Source organism: Squalius cephalus (genome assembly GCF_949319135.1).
Source record: "Squalius cephalus genome assembly, chromosome: 3".
NCBI lineage: Eukaryota > Metazoa > Chordata > Actinopteri > Cypriniformes > Leuciscidae > Squalius > Squalius cephalus.
In genome coordinates, this window is record NC_137124.1 from 4170618 (window position 1) to 4183278 (window position 12661).

At 36.9% G+C, this 12661-nt stretch overlaps 1 protein-coding gene across 2 annotated transcripts; it reads left to right on the forward strand.

Moving 5' to 3' along the window:
* Positions 1 to 1158: 1158 nt before the first annotated feature.
* Positions 1159 to 7834, forward strand: LOC307155504 (uncharacterized protein). Of its 2 annotated transcripts, none has more exons than XM_079866192.1 (4): positions 1159 to 1470; positions 5992 to 6070; positions 6500 to 6569; positions 6681 to 7834. In XM_079866192.1, the coding sequence occupies exons 3-4, from the start codon at positions 6505 to 6507 to the stop codon at positions 7534 to 7536; spliced, it is 921 nt and encodes a 306-aa protein (XP_079722318.1). In that variant the 5' UTR covers positions 1159 to 1470; positions 5992 to 6070; positions 6500 to 6504; the 3' UTR covers positions 7537 to 7834. The 2 variants fall into 2 exon arrangements, with proteins under 2 accessions (XP_079722318.1, XP_079722319.1); XM_079866193.1 differs by having other exon boundaries at positions 1161 to 1488.
* Positions 7835 to 12661: the final 4827 nt, after the last annotated feature.

The window sequence follows — 12661 nt, forward strand, 5'->3', positions numbered from 1 at the left end:
TTCATACGCAACCAGGAGGTTCCCTTTCAGTCGAGAACATCAGACATAGTCGTCGACGACTGAATGGGGATACATATTGAAAATGCCACTAAATGCCAAAAATTATGGTGTGTTAAAAGTTTAATTTAAATTGTTTTATGATGTTGTTTTTTGTACATTTTTACATATTGTTTTCTTGTTTACATTATTTTAACTTTCTGTACAGCACTTTTGTCAACCTATGGTTGTGTTTAGAAGATAATTAATAAAGTGCTGGCAATCGATTAAAATGAACAAGATTAATCACACATTTTTTCTCTCTGATTAATCGCAATTAAAAACACTTACGTTTTTAACACACACTCACACACAAAATGTCTGTGCTTCACTACTCGCAACTCCAATTAACTTACTGCAAACTGTACATTACACATAGAGCACACAAACAACACCTAAACACACACATTCTCAACATTAACACTGGACCAACCGTTCTGCAGTTCTGACCGGAGCTCTTGTGTTCTGCATTGAACGATTGCGATGAAACTGGAGCGGCTCAAAAACACTCTGCCTTGAGAGATACAGCTCGAAACAGAGGAACTCTGTGCTTTACAGTGAGATGGTGCCATGATATTGAGCTGACAACTTGATGATGAACTCAGATTCCCTTTTATTTAAAGGTTAACATACGCAGTTATCGAACAAACTCACAGTCGTGTCTCTCTCCGTAGGCTACTGTAGGCTACTGACCGAACTATCTGTAACGTTAGTTATTTAAAGTAAGAGGCAACCGCTGCATTTTAATCATGATCTAACTTATTTAGTGCTATACATTTCCACACGGATTACATTTTGATTGCAATGCTGTTTGTGCAAGTCCAGAACTGAGATCAGCTAAGATAAAAAAAAAAAAAAAAAACACAGACAGTGACTGACTGCTCACCAACCCGGAGGGCTCGTGTTCTCTCCACACAACCTGAGGCATATACACTTCCCTCCTGTGATGAGAAATAAAAAAAATAAAAACCTGCAGGAACGTAATTTAACGAAAAATTGTTGTGGTTTTGAAACCGTGATTTTTTTCAGTATAGATAGGCTACAATATACAGCCAGCAGCTTCTGAAACCTCATTTGCATCATGTCAGCTCTGCCTACTGTAAACCTGTATGAACCTGTCACGGGGCGGAAGAGCGGAGTAGGAAGAGAACAGAACGAAGAGAGGAGGATCATAAACGTGTGTTTTCTAGCTTCATTTTGGCTATAACTTTAAAATAATATACGCCTTGTTTATCTTTTTCTTTTGTTTGTTTTACGTAAATGTCTTAAAGCTAAATTGTATAGATAGGTTCCGTGCATGATAAGTGTAATTTAGTTTTTATGGTCTCGCTGTTAAGCACGAGCTCTGTTTCAACATGTTAAAGACAGAGCTTCTCCAGTTTCATCACAACAGTTAGGGCGCAAAATACAAGCCTCGATCAGGACTGCAGAAAGGTTGGTCTAGTGTTAATGGTGAGAATGTGTGTGTTTGTGTGTTGTTTGTGTGCTCTGTAATGTACAGTTTGCAGTAGTGACGCTTAGACAAGGGGGCGTGGCCATTATTTCAGACGTGATATAGGCTACACAGTATGAATGTCAAGTTTAATACCAGTTTTATCTAATTGACACGTTTTTTTTTTTTTAATTGGATCTTTTCTTGCTTCTATTCTTGTTTACTTCTCTGATTGTTCTATTGAATTGAATTAGTTAATCAGGTTTCCTCATGGTAGGATATACTAGACTGCACTATTCTGCACTATATAAATAAATAAAATAAACTTGACTATCCATTAACATGGCTGTTACTAATAGCTGTTAATATTTAACAACCTGGATTCAACATTAATAATCACCATCTTTATTCTACTGTGAAGGGTTTTGACAACATTCCAACCATTTGTGAAAATAAAAGGCATTACAAACAAGTTACAAAAATATACTGAAAATAACAGATAGCTAACTTTAATGTCCAAAGCTTGCTGATTACAAGAGAAATATGACTCTTGCCACTGCTTTATAGGGGTGTAACAATCGTCACAATATATCGCAATACAAAAATGCAACAATATGTATCGTGGATAGTTCACCCCAAAAAATACCCTGTGAGAAAAAAAAAAAGTTTTCAGAGTCAGTACTACATATGTTATGTTGAATATAATGTATAATAATGGGGGAATATTAGTGGGTCCTGATAATGCTTATGTTATAAGTCTTATGTTACCAGTGAAAAGTGGCCTACATTATTTTACATATATCTAGCCAGTGACAGAGTGCAAGCATATTCATCTAAAATAATTCTGTATTTTCAGGTTCGAATCATGAATATATTTATTCTGGTGTCACCATTGTCCAAGCCTATTCATTTACACCCAAAATGTTATCAAATTTAGCATTTAATCAACAGTACATTTTTTTCTTAACCTTTTATTATATGTCTTGGAGTATCGCAATAATATCGTATCGTGAGTTCAGTATCGTGATATGTATCGAATCGTGAAATTAGGGTATCGTTACACCCCTACTGCTTTACTTAATCGTAAAAAAAAATATCAGAAATGAAACCGAACTCAGAAACACTGAACGGATCGAATAACTTATCAATAACAAATTCTATTCGAAATACTAACATTTTAAATATCCCCAACCTTAATTATTGACCCATGGCACAACATCTCATAAACACATTTAATGAATGGCCACGCTCTTCTTAATTTTGTCATTTGATTATCAAAAATTGTGAGATTTAGTTAGTCAAGGTTAATTGATCTCATTTCGTGTCTCTGAAAAAAAAAATGACATTGTAGTATTATGTTAAATATCTAAGCTTTTTGTGTCTTTTTCACTATTCATTTAAACCTTTAGGGTAATTGAGTGAAATCAAGTTTAATTTATATAGTTTTGTCATCATAAAGTAAAATATTAGCTAAATATGTGTATATAGAGACAAATCAATATATCTTCATAGGCCTATAATCAATACATTGCAGATTAATCTCACTGATATTCTGTTTTGTCTGTCACTGGTTATTCAATTATTCTAATAACATTTTCAAAACAAATTTAGATAGAATAGCGTATTTAGTATTTTAAATTAATGATACATAAACAATATATACAGGTGCTGGTCATAAAATTAGAATATCATCAAAAAGTTAATTTATTTCAAGAATTCAACAGGTGAAACTAATATATTATATAGACTCATTATATGCAAACTGAGATATTTCAAGCCTTTATTTGTTATAATTTTGATGATTATGGCTTACAGCTTATGAAACCAAAAAATCTAAATCTCAGAAAATTATAATATTACTTAAGACCAATACAAAAAAAGGATTTTTAGAAATGCTGGCCAACTGAAAAGTATGAACATGAAAAGTATGAGCATGTACAGCCAGTGGCGTAACTTTGTTTTAAAAAGTGGGTGGGACAGGTGGGCGCGCGGGGGGGTCGTTCAATGAGGCCTATTATATGTTGATCCGACTATTTTAAGCGTGTGGTCCAGGGGTAGAACTTTTGCCAAGCGTGTCAGAGGTTCTGAGTTCTAATCCGCATTCGTATAGTTTTTTTTTTCTTCTTCTTCTTCAAAACCGATTATGTTTTTCAGTGGTTGTATATCAGGCAGGGACACGTTTGTGTGCATTTTGTTTTGTAATTTCGAATAGAACGTTTCTCCACAACGGATTGAAGCGCGTGTCCGAGTGAAGACTGTGCGCAAGCAGAGAATGGGCTCTGGCGCGAGCCAGAAACAAACAGTATCCGCGCCACTGATCGCAGCGGCAACGAGCACTTTGATCAGTTGATTTTAAAAAACAACACACTTCAGCTCTAGATCGCCTCTTATTTAAAAAAAACGATCGAAATGAATGCTCTGCCAGTTAACTGGAGATGTTTTGTTTATTTGTATTGGTACATTCGTGCCGCCAGATGTTTCAAAAGTGGTGGGGACAATATCGACCTTAGAAAATAGTGGTGGGGACATGTCCCACCCGTCCCACCCGCAAATTACGCCTATGTGTACAGCACTCAATACTTAGTTGGGGCTCCTTTTGCCTGAATTACTGCAGCAATGCGGCGTGGCATGGAGTCGATCAGTCTGTGGCAGTGCTCAGGTGTTATGAGAGCCCTGGTTGCTGTGATAGGGGCCTTCAGCTCTTCTGCATTGTTGGGTCTGGCGTATCGCATCTTCTTCTTCACAATACCCCATAGATTTTATATAGGGTTAAGGTCAGGCGAGTTTGCTGGCCAATTAAGAACAGGGATACCATGGTCCTTAAACCAGGTACTGGAAGCTTTGGCACTGTGTGCAGTTGCCAAGTCCTGCTGGAAAATGAAATCTGCATCTCCATAAAGTTGGTCAACAGCAGGAAGCATGAAGTGCTCTAAAACTTCCTGGTAGACGGCTGTGTTGACCTTGGACCTCAGAAAACACAGTGGACCAACACCAGCCGATGACATGGCACCCCAAACCATCACTGACTGTGGAAACTTCACACTGGACTTCAGGCATCTTGGATTGTGTGCCTCTCCATTCTTCCTCCAGACTCTGGGACCTTGGTTTCCAAATGAGATGCAAAATTTGCTCTCATCAGAAAAGAGGACTTTGGTCCACTGTGCTTTATTAAATCCAGAGTCAACGCAGCCTTCTACCAGGACATTTCCAGAGCACTTCATGCTTCCTTCATTTTCCAGCAGGATTTGCATCGGCCCACACTGCCGAAAGAACCAAAACCTGGTTCAATGACCATGGTATCACTGTGTAATAACTGTGTGATTTCATGTAATATTCTAATTTTCTGAGATTTTGATTTCGTGGTTTCATAAGCTGTAAGTCATAATCATCAAAATTATAACAAATAAAGGCTTGAAATATCTCACTTTGCATGTAATGAGTCTATATAATATATTAGTTTCACCTGTTAAGTTGAATTATATCAACTTTTTGATGATATTCTAATTTTATGACCAGCACCTGTATATATAATATATATATATATTATTTATTTATTTTACTTTGGCTGATGCATAATCATCTTGCACATGCTAAACGTATTTCTAAATATGTTACAATTTACAAGAAAATGCACATTGTATCTTTCCCCATCTTGTTTTTTTTCTTTTTTTTCTGTTTCCATAATAAAATTGCATAACAAGACTTTTTTGTCTGTTTAAAAAAAAGGATGGACAGATTTTCTGCGTACAGTCATCAAGTGCACAGTCACTGCAACTCCAATACATATTCTCGACATGTTGTCAAGTGCTTGCAATAACTGAATGACTTAATACATTATTATATTAATTATTATTATTATATTAATTATATGAATATAATATTTTATATTGTTTATGGTGATGCAGAAGGAGGGCTTGCGATGTCTGCGCATGCTCAGATGATTTTGTTTACCTGAAATTAATAATTGTATATACACAATTTGAGCAAAATATGTGTACAACATGCAAAAGTTTGTGATTAGTTGTATGCTTGTTTTGAGCCAAAGTCACCGATTTCAAAACGTATTAACATGAAATTCAAACAATAAATGTTGCAGTGAGGTTATTAATGTGGCTTGTGACAGATCGCTGTATTCCTGATGATTTTACTACTTAGTAGAAAGTATGAAGGAACATTAGTGTATATAGGGCCCACTGTTCATCACTAAAAATAAAATAAAATAAATAGATTTGAAAAATCTATTTACAAAAGATATTATCTGGAAATTAATATATCCTATTCTGAATATCCAGATTACAGATATACACAAATACTAATACATAATAGATATGTTTAAATTTAGATTATTATTATTAGAAAAACTTGACCAAAAATAGATAGACCATTTAAAAGGTCCATTTGATTATTAAGATATTAGATACTACGATTTCTGTTCAGTGTTGACTGTTATTCAGACATAAACTCTCTGATAGTATAAATATATCAGTTTAATGTCAAATGTCTCTTCTGAAATTTTTTGCCAGGCTTTACGAAGCTAAAACACCGATGAGCCACACTGACTCTCCACTGATGAGTTCAGCTCAACTTCTACACACTATCCGGGTAAGGTCATAGTTATAACATTATAGAAATAAGACAAAAATGACATTATATGCAAGCTTTATTTGTTATATTTAGGCTGATTTGGCTTTATGTCTTGGTTTATTTGTGTAAAACGGTGCACAAGTGAGCATTTGATGAATATAAGATTGTCAGTAAGATTGTCTACTCTCACATCAACACAACACGAGTCGTGGCTCTCTCATAAACACACGTCATATTTCTATGTTTAAGGAAAGATATTTCATTAATATTTTTTTTGTTGTTGTTTTGTGTTGTTTTATACGATTGCTTCTTAAACCAGCAGTTTAGCAGCATCCAGCAATAGACGACTGGATTGACTGTACGATGATCTTACTAGTCGCTTAAATCTGCAATGTGGACCTAGCTAGTCCTGACATGATACACAACTCTTGTGTTCTTTAATCACAGAAACAATGCCTTCACTCAGATGCCGACGCCGGCGCCGGCGCAACAGCATGGAGTACCCGCCTAACATGCTGTGAGAGATTGCTCTTATTGTTTTAATATGTTATGTTCATGATATTTATGGATTTTCACTTGATACGAAGGATAGAAAAATCCCTGATGTTTTTACTTTGTTTCCTCTTAGATCTGATGTTATTCATCTCCAAGAGGAATTCAAGAGACTCCATAAGGACATTCCTCCAGAATTCAACAAGCATTTAGAGAAAATTAGTGATCTCATCAATGAGTTTGAAAATGGTCTCAGACTTGCTATTTTTGCCCTTCGAGGAGCAATGATAGCTGGAGTGATCGGGGTGGTGTTTTCAGCATTATATTTCATTTTAGATAATGAAGAAGTTTCTGACATGTTTGTTGTATCAGGGGCAGCTGTGTCTGTAGTCGCTGCATTATGTGCAGCTTTCGGGATATACAAGACAACACAGCAGAAGAAGAACTTTAAACAAACCATTGAAGAGGAACGTAAGAGATTTCAGGATAAAATTAACCTTATTATTGACATGCTGGAAAAAAACTGTCAACGAACTGAGGAAATCCTCAGAGATCTTTCGCTATCAGAGCACAAAGCCCAGGTTTTGAGTGAACATCTTGCCTCCTGCTTCGGAAATACGCAGCTCTTTCAGGAACATGACGGTAAAGTGGGAGACCGGATGTCTAAATTTGGGCTTTTGTCTGGAAACCTTTCAGAAATGATCAGCAAGGTTAGTTCTGTGCCTGACATCCTCAAAGAGATTATAGAAGACAACCAGAGGCTGAAGGACAAACCTGCAAAACACACACATGAACCGTTTAAGGAGAAAACAGAACAATTCATTAATGATATGCAGAAAGGGATTTTCCAGTTGAGAAAATCAGTGAAAGAACTTGAACTTAAGTTCAACCTGACAAAATTAAACGTACTGTATTTTATTATCAATATTACTGTAACTGGATCTACCTGGAAGAGAACAACACAACTAGCAAACAATATCACATTTCACTGAATCATTTCAACATGTCATTGTCCTACAACGACTAATTTTAACATTGCTATACGTTATAATTATATAGGATATCTTTATAAGTAATTTTTCTTTTTGATAAATAAAACGATTGTTAAATGCGGAGAAGATTCAGGAGTAAGACTATGATTTTGCTTGCATTATTGATCAAAAGAACTGAATGTTGTCATTTTGTATATATTATGTAATTCATATGCATCACTTTCATTACAAAACAAGCAATAAAACGTACACACAAAACTCTATTTGAATAAAAAAAATGCATAAAGTAATTGTCTTTAACCCTTTAATGTCCTCACTTTTCTTTCTTTCTTACTTTTTTGAAGAACAACTACATCACTTTATTTTTAAAGGTATAGGGCCCTATTTTAATGATCTGAAACGCAAGTGTCAAAGCGCAAAGCGCAAGTAACTTTGTGGGCGGGTCTTGGCGCTGTTGCTATTTTCCCGGCGGGATAAATGACTCTTGCGCCAGGCGCAAATCTAAAATGGGTTGGTCTGAAGTAGCTTCGTTATTCATAGGTGTGGTTTGGGCGTAACGTGAAATAAACCAATCAGAGCATCATTCCCTTTAAGAGCAGGCGCGCTTGTTCTAAAGCGGATTCCTATTATAACGGCGGATTTGCCAGACGTGCGCCAGGAGCGGTTCACAGCCGAGGAGAGCAACGATCTCGTCAGGGACGTTGGGGATGAAGAAACACTCCCAGATTAGCTTCGGTTAAAAAGGCGTATGATAATTTGGGTAAATGTGTAAGCTAGATGTATGCTTTTATAATAAATTATCTATCTATCTATCTATCTATCTATCTATCTATCTATCTATCTATCTATCTATCTATCTATCTGTCTGTGGCGAGCAGGACGAGGTCGAGGGCCGTGGGAGGACGGCGCGAGGCCGGTGGCGTGATTATGATGAGCCACACCTGTGAGACGCACCGGTCTCGCATCTCTCACGGAGGAGCGGAGGCATAAAGTAGGAGCGACGACAGTGAAGAGCGAGAGAGGACAGGCCTGATTTTTAGTTCATGTTTTGTTTCTGTTTGTGTTGCCAGCAGTCGTCCGTGAGGGGCTGCTGGCTTTTACTTTTATTTTTGTATTGGTGTATTTATTTATTAAAATATGTTGAATGTTCGCCGGTTCCCGCCTCCTCAAAATAGCATGAAGGAACGTTTGCGCCAGGACACGCCTCCTTTTTTGCGCTGAACCGCCCAGGGAGCGCAAGTTCATTCCCTAGTTTAGCGACGTGCTTCTGTGGAGGGAAAAGCGCGCTGTGCGCGGGTGCAAAATAGGAATGATACATGCGTCTGTGTACAAAGTCAATTGCGCTGGGTGAAAGATAGGGCCCATTGTCTGAAAGATCACTGGTGTGCATTTGAACGGGATTGTTTTATATATGAATACATTTTAGTATCTGTCATATCTTAGTTTGTGTACTTTTACTATAAATATCATTGAACCATTCGGTTGAGCATGAAAAAAAAGAGGCATTTTTCAAAACATCTATTTTATAGTAAAAACTGATATCAGCCACTGTCTAAAAATACATCAATAAACATGAACTAAAACATTGATTAATACATAAAAAATTACAAAACCTTGTCTGTGAGGTTTAGTGTTAGAAGTGATTAGCTATTGTAGTGTAGGAAATATAAGCTGACTACGCCACCTCCTTATTTAAGGCACGAGGAGCCCTCCACACATCACAATACTTGATTCTACACTCTCATAAATACAGTAGGAGTCCATTTCTGTCCCCCAAGGTACAATCTACACTAACGTACCCCATAGGGCTTATTGTTGGACCTCAAGGTACATTATGTTCACCAGCATTATAAGGTACATATGTACCGTTTCCTTTAAAGGTTAAGGCACAACATCAAGAGACAGCCTCTGCTAAGCCATTTTTTATTTTTATTTTTTTTGTAAAAGTTGTTGTTTAAAGGGTTTAATGATCCCTTAATTATTTAAGGTAGTTTTTTACTTATCACTATATTTGAGTTGCCTTGAAATAAAGGAAATAAACGTTTTGTAAGTCAATTTGCTGATATTAAATCATTATAATATTAATTAGGGCCGGGACCGGGGACTTTAACGCGTTAATTAAGATTAATTAATTACACAAAAAATAACGCGTTAAACTTTTTAAAGGGGTCATATAATGCCATTTTTGTACAAGCTAATATGATTCTTTAGGGTCTAAATTAAAAGTTGGTAATATACTTTAATTAAAAATTCTCATTAGTATTGTAAGAAAACACTAATTTTACCTGCTCAAAAACAGCTCTGTTTTCAGCACGCCGTTTCAGTGCATGTGTCTTTAAATGATAATGACCTTTGCTCACCCCGCCCCTCTGTTCTGTGCGTACACCGTATCTAACACAATAACACAATAACCATAACGCGTCGTTCATTATAAACGTGGGATTATGAATTATATTGAGAACGTCGTACATAGAAAACATGCCGTAATGTACCCGGAGTGTAAACCTTAGATGCATTCATCATGAAGCTGCAGCAAGTTTTGCAAATTTGCAAAGATTAATAAAAATATTAATATAAAGGTTAATAAAACATCACACTCACTTCTGGAGGTTCAGCAGGAACACGTTGGTACCGATCCGTTTTTTCTCGTTTGTAAAGCTGTCTGGTGTGAAATGATTCCCGCAAACATGAAAGCATGGACGATTGTGGGGAATCCCTGTGAGGGAATCCCCGCGTGAATCCTTTGGGCATATCCCTTCAAAAACAAAACTCAGCCACTGCATCTTCAACGGCTCGGATTTAGGAACATCCAAATGACTGCTGTGTTCCTTATTACACCGAAGAACAATCGCAGACGCCATTCTGCTCATAGACAGCGCTCCAGTGAGGGTATCAACAATGACGCGCGGACTATGATTGACAGCTCGCTCATGAGCGAGGGCGGGTCTGTGTTGAAACGCTGCAGCTGTCAATCACAATCGTGGGAGGGGCGTCCGACCGTGTGACGTCACACGGTCGAACGGCTTGATTTCAGAGAGTGGCAAACATATAAGGAGATTAAAAAAAAACCACTGGATGGATTTTTATAATTTTATGATGGTTGTGTACAGGCACTGCCAACACACATTTCAGTACAATCAACTTGTAAAAGTGCATGTACCATTATATGACCCCTTTAACGCATTTTAATCGCACCACGGAACGTTTCTCACTGGATGAGTTTCGGTGGACCGATTATACTGGAGCACTAACTAGCGTTCATGACTTAAGATATATTAGACATTCTCTGCTTAAGACAACAACAAACTCCATTTTATAGCTAATGCTGTAAGATTTTATGTTTGTTTTATTTTAATCATAAAATAACCTCAACTAGTGCTGCACAATTAATCATATATCGCAATCGCGATGTCAAGCCTACGCAATTGACCCTTCGCAAAGACCCGCCCTCCTTAGTTACTGTCGCTATGCCCGACAAGCTACGCTGCTCTCACGCACACACCATGTTGTCACACAGTGAAAAATACATCGCGGAGCAGAGAGGAGACTGACGAAACGCTGACAGACAGGACAGACCAGGTTACTTTTCGGTTACTTTTGATATTAAACATATTAAACAAAGTCTCACCTTTCAAATTTGGTCATTTTTTAAAAGAAATTTAAACGATACAAACCGTTTTGTGGCTCTTAAATGTGTCTGACAGATCGCTGCAGAGCATCAGTTAAAGCTGCTCGTGAACCAATCATCTCTTCCTTCTAGTTAATTTATAGCATCAAATAAACATGAATGAACATAAGAAGGATTGTTGTTTTAGCCGTAGAAAGACGTCAGTACACTCCGTTTTTCAAGTTTAAATCCTCCCATGTTAACTATCTCTTCTGACTGCGTTGTCGGGCAAAATGGCGGATGGAGGATTATGATTGGTTAAATCGCCTGTCAATCAAGCTCCCTGCGAAGGGTCAATTGACCCTAAAATAAAATAAAAAGAGTTTAATACACAGGTTTGTATCTCTAAATTTATTTTTATTAATGAACCAGTTGTAAACTTATGGTCACTTTTCTTTCTTTTTCTTCTTTTTTTATAAATATAGGATTTGTATTAAATATATAGGCTATTCATTGAGTGGAATCGAAATCGAATTTAGAATCGAAATCGAATCGAATTGAGAGCTTGCGAATCGAATCGAATTGTAAAATCTGAATTGATACCCAGCCCTAGTCGATAAGCTTATGTATTCAGTCATTATTCAATGGTATACTCAAAATCCATGTGAAAAAAAAATACTTCTCACTGTTCTCAGGTCAAATATTTATATGTAATTAAAATACTATTAATTTCGATTAATTAATTACAAAGCCTCTAATTAATTAGATTAATTTTTTTAATCGAGTCTCAGGCCTTAATATTAATATTAATATTATATTGATTATGTAATTGAAAATTAACACACATAAACACACAAATGGCTGATTCTCACTGTTGTATTTCATCAGAAACACTTTTGCATTGCATAGCCTGAGTACATTATCCCTAATTTACTGGAGAGCGGGAACAGAGACTGCCAGCTCACTACTTTTGATTGGTGGAAAGATGTGTCAAATATGTAGAGCCAGTCCTGATTGGTGCTTGAATCTCAGTTCGCGGTCTTTCTTTCTTTTGGCCATCGGTGGAGAAGAAGTCATAGCACGGTTACTCGTGGTTCTTACAGGGCTTTCAACCGAGGAGGTCCTTCAAAAACTATCAGAAGCAGGCATAGAAGTAACCGACGTCGAAGCCCAGAGATTCAGAGGTAAGTTTTTATTTAAATGCCATTTTAGTTGACAAAATAGTTGTGGTAGCTAATGCTAACGGGCTAATGTTACCCCCGCCAAATTGTATATGTCCTCTGCTAGTGGATTATAAAGTGGATGAAACATGGAATGTTACCGAATGTTTCCTTGGCTGGTCAGGCCATGTTTTTTAATATTAATATTATAAAATATTAGAATTGCAAAGGACTTTTCAGAACGTTGAACTATGACCGGGGCTTGTGCATAAACTCGCCAGTTGGTGGCGTCATAGGCCACTCCCACCACTCGGCAGCCATCTTGGTAACGCCTCCGGTCAGATATTTCGGACTAACA

What these genes read in the sequence shown, in the direction of transcription:
- LOC307155504 (XM_079866192.1), top strand. Translation starts at nt 6,505, where the DNA reads ATGCCTTCACTCAGATGCCGACGCCGGCGCCGGCGCAACAGCATGGAG. An exon ending in GAGTACCCGCCTAACATGCT is followed by an intron (nt 6,570 to 6,680) that starts GTGAGAGATTGC and finishes GTTTCCTCTTAG; the next exon opens with ATCTGATGTTATTCATCTCC.